The sequence below is a fragment of the Blastomyces dermatitidis genome (assembly GCF_000003525.1).
Source record: "Blastomyces dermatitidis ER-3 genomic scaffold supercont1.2, whole genome shotgun sequence".
NCBI classification, from domain to species: Eukaryota; Fungi; Ascomycota; class Eurotiomycetes; order Onygenales; family Ajellomycetaceae; genus Blastomyces; species Blastomyces dermatitidis.
Genome location: NW_025544775.1, coordinates 3541440 through 3556751, shown reverse-complemented (window position 1 = coordinate 3556751; position 15312 = coordinate 3541440). Strand labels below are relative to the sequence as shown.

Genomic DNA, 15312 nt, shown 5'->3' with positions numbered 1-15312 from the left:
CCTTTTCAGTATTTCCTTGCAAAATCCAGTATGGTCGCCCTTTACACACAGTTGGCATTGAGTGCCATGCATTTGAAGTTTCTCTACGCCTTCGGGGCTGTTGTGTTTTTCCACAGAGTTGCAGCAACCCTCATTAGTCTCTCATTCTATCTCTCCTATATAGATTGATGAGATGAATAGCAGTACTGATTTGATGGAAATGGAAGATGATAATATTTATCTGCACAACCGTCTCGCTCATGTGGAGCCCAACATTTCTGGTTGAATACATTGACATCCTGCACTTTCATTATTTCAACGCCGATATCCTGCTCGCGGTTCTCTCAATTCCCATCTTGAAAACATTGCAAATCAATCGCCGATGGAAAAGTAGGTCCCAGGTGATATAAGGCGCGCACCCCTCCTCTCTTCCCCATGCCACTGAAAACAGTATCTCAACAGTGATGGGGAAACAGCGCTAACCAACACAACATTATAGTCGGCCTAGTCTTCTACTTCAGTATCAGTATCCTCACGATCTGCATCATGATAGCAAGACAAATGACCAATGCCATTGCCCTTAACAACTCTCTCGAGTTCTTCTGGTATGTTCCTCTGCTGTGATCCTTCATCAGACACTCCCCTTTCCTCAACCTTAGAGTTATCCCATTCATACTTGGTCAACCCTGACACACAAAGAAAAAGCTGACACGCCACAGGCATTGGTGCGCCGCAGAGCTCTGCACGGCCCTCGAAGTGAAAATGTGCATAATTCTGCGCCCCAGTTCCCGCCATGCGCTCGCTTATAGAAGTGCATTTCGGTGGCAGCAGCAGCCGCGGCTGGCGCAAGGCACAGCCAGACTTCAACAAGCTGGAGTCGGGGGATAGGCACTGCACGATGCAAGACTCAGATAATCAGCAAGGCCAGAAGCAGCCGCCAGGGCAGCAATTTGTCGAATAACAGTGAGGCGATTATTAAGCCGGAGCAACGAGAGCAGCAAGACCGGCAGCATCAGCGGCAGCAGTGGAAGACGCAGGATGGAGTGTTGCGATCGACGGAGTTTAAGATTACGTATCAGAAGCGTTGAGCGGGATGCGGAGTGGGAATGATGAATTGCAATAATGGTATGACTGGTACGGTTATGGTCACAGATAAACTAGGCCTCGTGGCAGGAGAGGGATTGTATATATTGATATATTTCTTATGTTGATAGACAGAAATTAGAAAAGGGTATTCCTTTTTAGATATTGCGTTTGGCTTTCCTATACATGTACCATACATAACGTTTATTAGTAGTTAACTAGCTTCGTAACGCTTTTTCCAATGTGCTTCATCAGCTTTTTTAGGCAAGGATCTTCTCATGCATGAAAGAAAATAGTTCTTGCAGAAGTCGAGTTTGCAAAAAGAGACTAGGTTGTAAAACGACTTCTCTTTAGCAGTTGTATGTACGCACATAGCTTACCTAGAATCCTAATTGAGTGTACTCAAGACCGGAGATTCAAGTATCGTTTTAGGGCTTAATGGGAATAAACTATTGTAGTTATCCACTATAATCTTGATAGTACTAATTGACCGATCGATACGTCGTCGCGAGGTCTGCAAAGTGAATATGATCATGGTTCATTCAAGTCACGCCTAGTGTCGGCAGTTCTTGGAAGTATTTATTATTTAACAGGTGTGGTATGGACTCCGTACAGTACGTGTACATGTGAAGTTCAGCATATAATCCGTAAACGCTCAGAGTAGTAGCTTCATCAGTTACGCAGCGTAGAGGTTATGACATGACTGTATGAGCCAAACCACCCCCTTAATTCCTTAATTAAAGACTAGGGCTGACCAAGGCCCATGGGCACTGGGCAGCCTCTAGTTGGCCCCAGTTGCCCCGCCGGCCGGGCCAATCGTAGGCGACTCTCAGGGGAGTGCCCCGCCATCTGAGGCACTCCGAGACGCTCGCCAAGCTGTCTAGCCACAGCCAGACCCATCAAGAGACTGTGAATGGAAACACAGTAATAAAACACACAGAAACACACAGCTTGACACAAACCCGCATCGCTTGGCTCCAGCCAATCCATAGCGTTCGTTGGCTGCTGCTGCCACATATTATTATTTCATCTGGTCGTCTGTCCTCGATTAAATTACCCCTAGTCTGGAGTCTGGAGACTGCAGCAATTCATTATTCATTGATTGACTGGCGGCCTGCTGCCTGTCAGTCCAAGACCAACCTCCGGCCTCTTCTCTCTCTCTCCCCCCCTCTCTTCCCCTTGTTCTCTCAATCAACCACGCTTTCACACAAGCCACTTCTTAGTTAGCCCCTTGTCGATCTTCCTACTTGTTTCATCAAGCCCGCTTTGCACGTGAGGACTTGCTTATCCGACCCGACGACTACTTTGACGCCCACGTCCCGTCCTGTCCTGACCCTTGCGAACACCTAACCTCCCCCGCGCCCGTCGCTTTGCGTCGACTGCTCCTGTCATCCTCTGCTCCATCCAATGTTGGCGCTTCCATATCCAATTTTGCCTGTGGGAGTCTGTGTTGTTGTTGCTGCTGCTGCTGCTGTTGCCGCCGCCGCCGCTGTTGTTGTCGTCCCCGCTTCCCTCGTCGAGCATGGTTGTTGAATCACCAGAGGATGGCTCCCTGGCTGGAGCTGCTGAATCCAAGGCCCGCAAATGGCGCGGCAAATTGTTCTCCAAAGACAAGACTCCGAAAGTGTCTATTGATGAGCAGGTTGATGACTTCCTAGGTTCCCACCGCTCCCCTCTCCCGCCGCCGCGGCAGTCCATCTCTTCCCCAATCTCCACTCCACAACTCCCCGCCAAACAACACCAACAACCCTACCAACATCAGCATGAGCCACCACCACCACCACAAAAACAAGAACAATGGCAACAACAGCAACAACAACGGCGATCACCGCCACGTCACTATCAGCATCAGCATCAACATCAACAATCGCGGACTGGTGTCCCCGTGGCACCCCGTCTCAATCTTGCCGTTTCGCAACGATGGCCTGAATCCGGCGACTCCCCGGGCCGGTCTCCCTCGCGTCTCTCCATTGATACCAAAGATCCAACTCGTACCACCCCGATCAGCCCCCCGAAGAAACGGAGTCGTAGAAAGGGTTTAAAGGTGACATTCGCCAACAATGGCCCCGAGGTCATTGGAGAAGGGGGTGACGAGGCTGAGCTACCAACTAAGGATGTACTTCTTTATCGTTCGAGATCACACTCGACCGCTTCCATTGCGACGGATGGATCACATGCCCATTCTGAGAATGCAGGCCCATTTGGCTCCCCATCGAATTCTACGTATTGGGGTGGAGCCTCTTCAGGGCAAGGTCTTAGCCTAGAGGATACTCGAGAGAAGCTCAAAATGGTGAAAAGCGCCCACGAAGCAGACTTCTTACTATCCCTTGGGACACAGAACACGACAGGGTCTCGCATATCGTTGAGGGATTCGGGAGATCCAAACTCCTTTGCAAGTCGCATTCAGGCTAGGATGAGAGCTGAGGAGGGTTTGGCACTGCAAAAGGCGGCACGGACTGCTTCGCCTACGGATCCAGACGAATTCGATTCTCACCCTTCTCCAGAAACTGCCCTCCCGCTCCGCCCGTCCGCTGCTTCGAACCCATCACCAGATATGACCCGCGAAACATCCTCTCCCCCGAAGTTTGATTTTTGGGGAAGTGTATTATCTGCTCTGCCTAGCAAGAGCGAGCCAAACAGACACCATAATAGTGCGTCGGACAGCCCTGGAACAACACACACTTCTCCGGGGTCGTATCCGGACACTCCACCCCCACCCTATTTGAGATCCTCACCCGCAGAGCCGGATCGTGAGCCAGATAAACAACGTCTGCCTCCGAAAAGCTCCTTTGATAATCAGACTCAACAAACTAAAGATCCAGCTTCTTTGAAGACGTCGTGGAGAGCCGCTGCTAATGTCGTTAGTAATGATGCCCTGGCTGATTTTACAGCGCGCGCTGCACAATATAATGATATTTTCAGCGATGCTGCAGAGAGCGTTAAGCCGTCCATGGAGACGTCCTTGTCCGAATGGATCAGAACAAGTGTATGGTGGTTTCTCAAGGGCAAGTCTGACGTCGAAGCGTCCATGCGTCCTCAACCCTCAAATGGCGGAAGAAACTCTCCACCTGATGTTGATAGAACGTGTCAGGGTGTGCTCAATTTGGCGAAATCCTGGTGGATTACCGAGCATATTGTCCCCGATCACCCCGAGTTGTCCCGATTCGGAAATATGAGCACAGAAACTATGATTGCGGTAGCCACAACGGCAGGCGATCAAAGGTTGAGTAGTTTAATGAGTGTTCGTCAAGGAACCCTCAGCCATCTACGCGCATTGGCGATGTCGATGAAACGAAACAATATCCTCCCAGCAGCCATGGAACAACTGCATCTCTCCCGAGGAATCGATACCACGATATGGGTCCGGTACCCTTTCTTTGCGCCCGACATTTCCGCAGTTCTCTCCGGCCAAGTGACGCGATCCATGCTCATGGATACAGCGCGAAAGGCGACGGAAATTGGTGATGTTATGCCATTGGGAGACTCTAGCCGTTATTTCTGTTATGGTAGGATGTTTGTGGAGGCGTACCTAAGCTCCAGCGAAGACGATTCTGAACAATTCGCAATTCCTTGTGTATTGTCTATTATACGTGATCGAAGTGACTGGAATGTACTTGTCTCAATTACGAGCCAAAATGAACTTGTTAATTTAATGATCCAGGGAGATAAAAAGCTGGGTCCCACATGGGCAGATGTAGAGTGGCAAGTGAGAACTAACTCGATGCGAGTTCGACTGCCTCGTGGCTTCGAATTGGATATTCAGTTTGAGCAGGCCGACTTTAAAATGATCTGGAAAATTGTGGAATATACCCATAAGACTGAGGACAGCTTACAACCGGAAGCGGGCGAAACTTTACTGTTCGAGGACGTTTTGAAAGTATTTCAATACATGGACTCCAGTCCCAACAAAGCATTCCCTCCGGAACCTAGCCCGCGATGTCGAATACGCCTCTTCGAGAAATCCGTAACTATAACTGAGGGTACTGGCACGCGAAAAGCCCATAGAGGGTTCCGGTTCATCGCCGTGACAAGCCCTAAGGTTAAGACGCTCAGTAGTGTTTCCCACGAACTAGGCAACGGGACACCCATTGTCTTTGGCTATCTGCGAGGCGAGGACGGTGCTCCAGCCCTTCTCGTCAAAATACCGCAAGAAGGTGGCGGCGGTGCAAAGCGCTCCATGTTATTAACATTCCACGAACAGGAGGAACGCGCCAAATTACACTCGCTACTCCTCGGCATCGCTACCTTGCAAGACGAGGTGAAGACACCCGACATCCCCATGCGGTCTTTCTCGATGGAACAACTCCCGGATGGGCATTCGGTATCGAAACCCGTCGTACATTTGCAATTCTCTTCGCCCTCTGCTACGGTGATTAATACTAGCTCCTCCCCATTATATTCTCAGCATGGATACAGTTCTACGATTTTATCTGAACATCTGCGTGTTTTCGTGACGTCGAATTGGGGATCAGTGACGGACAGAATTAATATTGGTATGTAGCAGCATGACTTATATTGTGATTTGTATTTCGCGGGAACTATACTGACCTAGATATACTCTCATCTCTAGGTCCTGGAGAGCTTGAAATTGCTCTCGACGTTACTATTCCTACTGCATTGAGCATTCTTAGGCCACCCCAACTGGATTTGGGTATTTCCGTGGCGGAGAATTTGGTCCCTAAGGAAACCCCGGGCGATATGGCCCAACTCTTAAAGATAGCCCAGACGAAAGCTGTAATTCGACGATATAACTTCTCATCTCTACAGGGTTGGTAGAAATCATCAAACCCCAACCCCCCCCCCTTTTTTTTTGTTTATCTCTTTTCTTAGTTTGATATTAACTTTCTTCCGGTGCATAGATCTCCATAGATTCCAACAAGCCATCACGAACTTTAAAGTTGTATTCGACGGGTAAATAATTTCCCTACCCCCTAACTATCCCCCAAATTCTTTCGTTGGTCAAAGCGTTTAACCAACGCTCCCTAAAAACAGTTTCGCCTCCTTATTTGCAATCTCCAGAAGAAGAATGGTGGTCCCCATCTACAAGAAATGGGAAGCGAGCAAAGTTCGCATCCAGGTGCTCACGCAGGAGAAAATCGTGCAACTCGTCGCCTTCTTCCACGACGACTTCAGCCACGGCAAATGCATGAACTTCGTCCTGAAAAGCACAGACATCTTCGAGAGCTTCAACCACCGCTCTGGCAAGTTTGGCGTCAAGATCGTCGATGCGAAATTTGCCCTGCCGACGCCTGCTGATGATCCCGCGGCGGGCTTTGTGTCCCTCGACATACCGGAGTATCCAGGCGAGCATGATGATATTTCGATTGCTTTTGATTCGGAGAATGGTAGGCAGGCATTTCCTAGTTCGATACATATATTACTTTTTAGAATGCTAACATGTTGCTTTTGCTTTTTTTTCTCTTTTGTTTCTCTTTTTTACAGATAGGGCTGAATTCCAAAATGTCATGCCTGGCTCGGTCAAGGAACCGTCGAGGATGGGATCGCTTCGGAAATAGAATAAGCAAAACACTAGAAAGGCAGAAGTTATGCCTCACTCCATTTTATACCTCGCTCCGTTTTATATGGAAGTTCTCTTTTTGTTTTGTTTTCTATTTTCTTGGGGGCGTTTATTTTCTCTTTTCTCTGCTTTTTTTTCCCTTTTCATGACAGGGGAAATCCATGGTGTTATTTTTCTTTCTTGTTTTCCCCTTTCTCCTTTTTTGTCGTCTCATTGTTCCATGCTGCTCTTTTCCTTCGGCAGCATTTCCTCTCTTCTTTTCCGTCTCTCTTAATAGCCTAGCTTTACCCTTGCGATTTGTACGAAGTCAGGCCGTGCCTTTTCAATTTTATTTTTGTCATTTGTTGATTTTATTTGTTTGTTCCTCTTATATATATATTCTTTTTACAGCGAGCGAAGAAGAGAGCAAACTTTTTTTTTTTCTTCTTTTTGTACGCTGCTCTATATTTCTTCTGTATCTGCTCTCTAAACCCCATTCAGTCTAATATTCATGAATTGCATAACTTGAAACCCTGTGAAGGGGTGTTTTTTTCCGCCTGTTTTTTATTATTATTCTATTTTTTTGCCTTTTTGGAAGAGAAGATACTATTGAATGATGAGAGAAGGGTGAGATTTTTGTTCTCATTTTATAAATAAATGATGGAGGTGATTGTAGAGTAGTTGGTTGTATTATGAGAAGCTAGCTGCTACATGGCCTTATATAGGAGCTTGCGATCGCCGATCACGTGGATCGGTGGCCGTAGCAAGTGTGTGTCTGGCGAGGATTGCTCTGAGCACATGACTTGTATCAAAAGTAGGTGTGTATACAGAAAACTTGACCTCGCTAAGTGCGCCACTTGACCTCATTACATAATCATGACCCTGACCTCGCACAATACAGTAATAATCAGTTGGTAATTGACTTTCAACCTTTCAATTCACTCATAGTCTCTGAGACTAAGTCTTATTCATTCAGCTTATCAATCAATCAAAGCATGTATAGCTGATTCATAATCAATTAAATGAATAGATAAATTCATATAGAATATAAAGAGATATTTTACAGAATTTTAAAATATATCAAGATAAAAATATTTAATAATTGATTTTAAATTGATTTTAAATTGATTCTGAATTGATTATAGTAATAAAAATAGATTTAATCTATATATTTAAGTAATTAATAATTGATTGAAAATCAGTTGATATGTAAGAAATTCTGCTTCTCATAGATTCTTTACTTCTATTCCTATCTCTCATGTAATCAATAGGGCTAGCGGCTCTTGACTACACACAACTATATAGACTGAAGTTTGTGAATACTATTTATAACTCAGCTTAAATACTATTATATATTTAATTTCTACATTTTATCTTTCTACTGTGAATACTTCTAGTAGTTAACAGTATATATTATATCAAGCTGTAAATATCTGAATAATTATCTGTGAGCACTTATTCTTATATTTTAAGCTCAGTCAGTCAGTAATCACTTATTATAACTGAAAGAACTAAAAACTCATATACTTCAATCTTTGTAAACTCTATTACAGACACTTAAAAGTAGTTATCTGAATTATGAATAACTCTTATAAAAGAAGTTTTAGAGAACTTATTAACTACTCATAGAATATCATTCTCTATATCTCAGATAAAGAAATTCTCTGAATTTATAAATAAATTAATCTTAGTAAAGAATATTCTTAAGTATTTTTTACAGAACTAAGCTATTTTTCTATAAGAAATACTTACTATCTATAAACACTCTTAAATTAAGTCTCTAGACATAATCTTCAGAGATATCTATAAACTGAAAAGAAACTTTCTTAAGTTATAATTACTTAAGATTACTTATTAAATCACAATCTATAAAAGCTTTTACAAGTTTGTATTTAAAATTAACTTATAAGCTCAGCTATATAATATAAAAGATGAAGAAGCTATTATCTATATAATAACAGATCTCTATTATACTGAAGTTAAGAACTAACTGAATTATTTAGAGAATAATTATAAGAGATCTCAATAATCTATTCTTAAGATCTATCTAGAGAATAAGTTAAAAGACTCTGTAAGCTGAACAGAGAATATCTGAATTATAATCATTAATATTAGAAAAAGAGATGAGAAATCTGATAAAAACTACTTATAATACTTTATAAAATTATAATATGAATTAAGATCTGTGAAAACAGAGCTCTGAAATAAGATCTGAATAATAATATTTACAAAGAGACTGAATAAAGATATACAGAATAAGCTCATTGAGTAAGACTCTAAGTTCTTAACTCTGAAGAAACTGATAACTCTTATTTATTACTTATAGATCACTGTAAGAGTTACAGATCTATAGAGAGTGAATCACTGATTAACTCTATAAGAATCAGAATAACAGAGAATAGATTTACTGAGAAAAGATGATAAGATATAGAGAGATTTATATCTGACTGCTGAGTAGAAAGAGAGAGCTTTATAAGCTTCTATAAATAGAATATATAATAGAGAGATTAAGAAAAAGAGACTCTACTTTATCTATTTTAAACTAGAACATCTTCATATAAACTATTCAGATAAATTAAAATAGAAATTTAAGAAGTTATGAACAGAGTTAGTAATAGCCTTCTTAAGAGTCTTAAAGCTGATATCTGAATCTGTTACTTTCTCAATGAAAATACTTACTTACAGAGAGAGATTACACTGTAATACTACTACTCTGTAAGTATAAGAAGTATTAATGAACTTAGAATCTCAGATCACTGTGATATTTCTAAAGCTCACAGAGTGAATAAGCTGAAAGATGAAGACTGAGAATCTGCTCTTATAATAAGCAGAGTATGAGAATTCAGATCTGAGAACTGAGAGACTTATAAGAATTATCTTTGAATTACAAGATCTCTCTAAAATCTGAAGAAGATTTATAAAAACTGTGATTATTACAGACATCACAGATAACATGTATTTAAGACTTATATAACTTCAAAGACATAATTCACACATAGCTGTTCATAAGTCAGGTTTATACTTCTGATCAGTGTTGACAGACTTACTTATAAAGATAGAAGCAGTTGATACTACAGAGTTAATTAGAGAAGATAAGCTTATCTATATAATAACTTTACAAGTGTCTGAGAATCTTGTAATCATGAAAACTGAGCTTCAGATATCAGAGAAATATCAAGATCTTATAGAGATGTTTAGCTCAGTTAAGACAGCTGAGCTTTCTTCTCACTGTAAGAAGAATCTGATAATAGATTTGATAGAAGAGTAGAAATTCTTCTGAGAATTAATCTATAAGCTCTCTCATTATGAGATAGAGATCTTGTGAATCTATATAAAGAAGAATCTGAAGAATGACTTTATTCAATTTTTACAGATCTTTATGAGAGTCTCTGTGATATTTATAAAGAAGAAGAATGAAGATCTTAAATTATATATAGATTATTATAATCTGAACTTTAAGATAATAAAGAGCTGCTATTCTCTGTCTCTGATTAAGAATGTAATCAACTGTCTCACAGAAGCTGTCATATTCATATAACTGAATATAATTAATATATATACACAGCTGTGAATACAGTCTGAGAATGAATAAAAGACTGTCTTTAGAATCACACTGAGATTGTTTAAATATCTAGTAATATCTTTTAGTCTGACTAATACTCTCATAACATTTCAGTCTTTTATTAATAAAACACTTTGTGTATATCTGAATATCTTCATGATAATATATCTGAATAATGTAATAATGTACTTTATAAAGAAGAAAGAATACACTGAGTATATATGAAGTGTGTTGAAGATCTTAGATAAGACAGAACTGTATATTAAGCTTACAAAGTATAACTTCAGTGCTCATCAGATTAATTTCCTAGAATATGTAATTATTATAAAGAATATTCAGATGAAATCTTCACAGATTGAGATTATTCTATTATAATCAGAGTTAACTAGTATTCATGAGATTCAGATCTTTCTGAGCTTTATGAATTTCTATAGATGATTTATCTTTATATTCATAAGAATCTTCTTAACTCTTATAAACATGCTGAAGAGTGAAAATAAGAAGAAGTTATTCTATGAATAGAGAATGAAAAGATTATTAAGAAGAGAGAACTGTAAGAACTTTCTTATCTCAGAAGCTTATAAGATCTTTATAAGATTGAAACAGATATTCACAGATATAGTGATACTGTTTCACTTTAATCTCTTACTCTTAATCAGATTAAAGACAGATATCTTCTTCTTTACAATTTCAGAAATAGTCTCATAACTACAGTTAAATGAGAACTGAGTTTCAGTAGTCTTTTTCTTATAAAAGATATAATCTGCAGAGATCAACTATAACATTCATAATTAGAAGCTTCTTATAATAGTGAAATTCTTCTGTTACTGATATCACTACTTCAAGAATCTTGTGACAGTAATTACTGTTAAAACTGATTATAACAGCTTATAATAGTTTACTTTAATCAAGAAACTCTCACAGTAGCAGATTCACTGAGCTCAAAGACTGAGTGAGTTCTGATTCAAGATAGAATATATTAAGAGAATTAAGAACTCAGTGAATAAACTCTCTTATAGATTAGACTATGTTAAGAAGATCAGAGTAACAGACATAGAGAGACTAGAGAAGACAGAAAAGCTTCACAGAATACTTAAACTGAGTATTATAAAGAGATTGACTGAAGAGTCTTTCAATTCTCTGTGAGAGAAGAAAGAAAAGAAAGAGAAGAAGTCTATATAACTACTCTCTATAATACTGAGAGTTAACACTCTGAGAATCTCTGTGAGAATTCTTAAAAAGAGTATCTATAATCTGAAGAGTTTGCAGACTTTGAGAAGTATTATAGAAGATCTGATATAAGAAGAAACAGAGTATAAGTCTTTATAAGATCTTCTATTCAGATTGTCTGAACTGTAACTGAAGAATGAATATACTCAGTATATTCAGAAACTGCTCATGACAGAGATCAATTCTGCAGAAATAAAGAATTAAAGAGACTTAAATAATCTCTTATGAAGAGAGAACTGAATTTATGTGTCTATGAATAAGTTTCTATATATAGAACTTATTAAAAGGCATCATGACTCTTCTCTAGCAGATCATTTTATAGATACTAGAACTTATGAGTTGCTTACAAAAAAATACTTCTAACTGAAGATATAAGAACTTATAAAGAAGATAGTGAATTCTTATACTGTTTATCAGAGTTCATAGATAGTATAATTCAGATTATATAAAGAACTTACTTCTCTACTTATCTCACAGAAATCTTGAGAACAGCTAGAAATGAATACTCTTATAAGCCTCTCTGAAAGCAAGAATATATATAATGCCTGCTTTGACAGTGTACTGATAATAGTGAATTACTTTATCAAGATAGCACACTTTATACTCATCTGTAAGAACTTGAAGTTAAAGAATTTAACTTATATCTTTATCTGTAATGTGATCTGATTGCATGAATTATCTATGAACATTGTCTCAGATAGAGAATCAATCTTTGTAAAAGAGTTCTGATCTGATCTAATAACTATACTGAAAATCTCATGAGATCTAAGCATGACTTTTCATCAACAGACAGATGATCAGATAGAATACTTGATAAGTATATTAAAACAGTATCTGCAGTGCTTTATCAATTACAATCAGAATAACTGAGTGTATTAATTATTACTTATAAAGTTCATATATAACAACTTAAAATATGTTAGCACAGATAAAATCTTCTTTAAGATACTCACTGAGACTTATTCACAGATAATCTTAATAAATCTGTGAGAGTACACTATAAAGTATGATAATGTCTGTAAACAGACTGAGAGAATTCAGAAGATTCAGAAGAAAGCTTATGAATTTTTGAAAAAGACTCAAGAGTATCAGAAGAGATACTATAACTTTAAGCATATTATAAAAAGTTTTAAGAAAGATGATAGAGTCTGACTGAGTCTAGAGAATATTATTATATAGAGATCTAGTAAGAAGCTGAATCTCTTACAGACAGAGTCTTGTAAGATTATAAAGAAAGTTAACTCACAGTTCTATAGATTAAAACTGTTATCTGAGTTATAGATATATAATATTTTTCATATCTCTTTACTCTGTGAATATAAGAAATTCTTAGAAGAGAACTCTGTGACTTATCACTCTATTTATAAAATACTAGAGAGTGAAAGAGAATATCAGATCAAAGAAATTATTAACTCAGAGAAGTGAGATTATAAGCTCTGATTCAAGATTCAGTGATAAGAATATTCTGATAAGATAAATAAGTTCACTTGAGAATTATCTAAGCAGATAAGACATCTGCAGAAGCTGAGATATAACTTTTATACTGTGAATTCTGATAAGTCAGAATGACACAGTCTTCACTAAGAATCTGATTATAATAAAAATATTAATACTGTTATTTATAAACTCTAGTCTATAAGATAATGAGTTTCTACTGAGATGAATAGTCTGTAGTATATATAAGAGAAGAAGAAATCATATTCTTATTAAAATTAAAAAACAAGAAAATAAACAGAGCTGTGAATACAATTTAGAGATTAATAAAGAAAAAATAAAGAAAATTCACACTCATATTATTAATACTTATAACACTTAAATCTCTCACAACTATCAATTTCTCTCTTTAAAGAAGCAGAGAGTATTATATCTGTAATATAGACAATTATTGCATTTGATATGAAGATCACTAGAAATGCACAGACTTCAGAGAAGCTAAATATCAGAATATGCACAGTTATAGCAGAGTTTTAAGAGCTGACTATCTGTACATGTGATCAGATATCTCTTATAAAGCTGAATCTACTCTCTCAGTTGTACTGAAGTATTCAGCCTGAAAATAATTGAGATATGAAGAGAGAGCTCATCTGCTCAGATTAACTTCTGTCATAAATTCATAATATTCATATTATCTTAATTATCTGAATTTTACAGGTACTCAGAGACTCATCTCTTATTAATAATGAGATTGCAGAAATGCACTGCAGTGTAAGAATCATTGATAGAAAATCTAGACATATTTACATATATCTGATCAGAGATTGTGCAGGCAGAGAGAGAATGATCATAGACTTACAGAGCTGCAGAAGACACTGATAACACTGAGAGCTTTGTAAAAACTGTCAGCTAGAATCTGTAAGAAATTACTTATGAAAAGACTTATAGCAAAGAGAGAAACTATACTGCTTAAAGCTAGAAGCTGATCTGAGAGAGAAATGAGATGAGCTGCTGACCTGAAGATTAAGTACAGTGATAAGACTGAGAAGAATGAAGACATAGTTATAAGCAGTGATATCTCTGCTTCATCAGCTGATAAAAAGTAATTAGAGAAGTTACAGAGATATCTACAAGAAGCTCAGCAGCAGTCAGATATTATTTATAAAGATATTGAAATTGAAAATTTTTATTCTTAAGAAGTTCTTGAATTAATATATAGATATTATCAGAAACACTCTCTCTCTATTATCTAGATAAAAACACTTCACAGATGAATAAAGATACTCACAGTTTATAAGAATGAGAGCTGTTATAAAAAAAGAGAAAAGAAGATAAGATTCTACAGACAGATCTGAGATATTTATACTACTCTAGAGAGATTTATTTACACTGTGAATGATTCTACAGAACAGCTAGATCACTCTAGTAAATAAAAGTAATTATGAATTACAGGTCTGAATCTTTCTATATAACTATAAAGAGTGATTACAGATTATGAATATCTTGATTCTACAATTCTACAGAGTTAATAAAAGAATGAAAAATTTCTTACAATTCTACAGTATTAAAGAACAATGATTTATAAAAATAAATGAAAGATTAACTTATAAATATTTCTCTTTAATAAGAGTAATCTTATAAAGAGTGATTCATCTGTAAGATGAATCTATATAATGATTATATAAGAATCTTATAAAAATAATTAAGAGTTAACTGAAATTCTTCTATATAAAAGATATGAGATGAATCTGTATAATAGTCAGAGAAGAATCTATAGATTATAAAGAATCTCATAGAATAAGAAACTGAGTGATAGACTCTTTTCTCTTTATAGTGATAAGAGATTTTTCCTTACTAAGATTTTTTATAGATATAAAGAGTTTTTAGTAAGTATCACTGCAGTGCTGAGCTGACTATGAAGTCACTCAGTGAAAGACTTTATAAACAAAGTCTTAGAGAGAAGAAGATATATAAGAAATTCTGCTTCTTATAAATTCTTTATCTCTATTTCTATCTCTCATGTAATTAATAGAGCTAGCAGCTCTTGACTATACATAACTATATAGACTGAAGTTCATGAATACTATTTATAACTCAGCTTGAATACTATTATATATTTGATCTCTACATTTTATCTTTCTACTATGAATACTTCTAGTAGTTAACAGTACATATCACATCAAGCTGCAAACACCTGAATAATCACCTGCGAGTACTTATTCTTACATGATAATCAATTCAGTATTATTATTAAATTCAAGAATAATTTCAGTATTAAATTGATTTTGAATTGATTTTAAATTGATTCTGAATTAATTGTTAATTAATTATAGTAATAAAATAAATTCAATCTGTATATTTAAGTAATTAACAATTGATTTTGAATTGATTGTAGAATTGATGATAAATAATTAAGTGGTTTCAAATTACAAGAAAAGATGTATTGAGCGAGGTCAGGTAGTGGCACGGGCCACATTTGCGAGGTCAGCTTACATAACGAGGTCAAGTGGCGCACTTAGCGAGGTCA

General features: G+C 37.3%; 2 protein-coding genes across 2 annotated transcripts; both read left to right on the top strand.

Annotated features, from left to right (window-relative positions):
- Positions 1 to 239: 239 nt before the first annotated feature.
- On the top strand, positions 240 to 867 carry BDCG_01785 (uncharacterized protein; the record flags this gene model as incomplete). The annotated part of the gene is made up of 3 exons (XM_045417320.1): positions 240 to 369; positions 479 to 584; positions 699 to 867. 3 exons carry the CDS (start codon positions 240 to 242, stop codon positions 865 to 867), a joined length of 405 nt encoding a protein of 134 aa, XP_045274171.1.
- A 1125-nt stretch (positions 868 to 1992) lies between these two features.
- On the top strand, positions 1993 to 7015 carry BDCG_01784 (uncharacterized protein). The gene is made up of 5 exons (XM_045417319.1): positions 1993 to 5555; positions 5633 to 5830; positions 5922 to 5973; positions 6055 to 6407; positions 6505 to 7015. The coding sequence occupies exons 1-5, from the start codon at positions 2585 to 2587 to the stop codon at positions 6576 to 6578; spliced, it is 3648 nt and encodes a 1215-aa protein (XP_045274170.1). The 5' UTR covers positions 1993 to 2584; the 3' UTR covers positions 6579 to 7015.
- The last annotated feature ends 8297 nt before the right edge of the window (positions 7016 to 15312 follow it).

Bases quoted from the DNA above. Each gene is read 5' to 3' on its own strand.
- BDCG_01784 (XM_045417319.1), top strand. From the start codon at position 2,585: ATGGTTGTTGAATCACCAGAGGATGGCTCCCTGGCTGGAGCTGCTGAA. The intron at 5,831-5,921 runs GTTGGTAGAAAT...TCCGGTGCATAG, and splicing joins TAACTTCTCATCTCTACAGG to ATCTCCATAGATTCCAACAA. The intron at 6,408-6,504 runs GTAGGCAGGCAT...TCTTTTTTACAG, and splicing joins TGCTTTTGATTCGGAGAATG to ATAGGGCTGAATTCCAAAAT.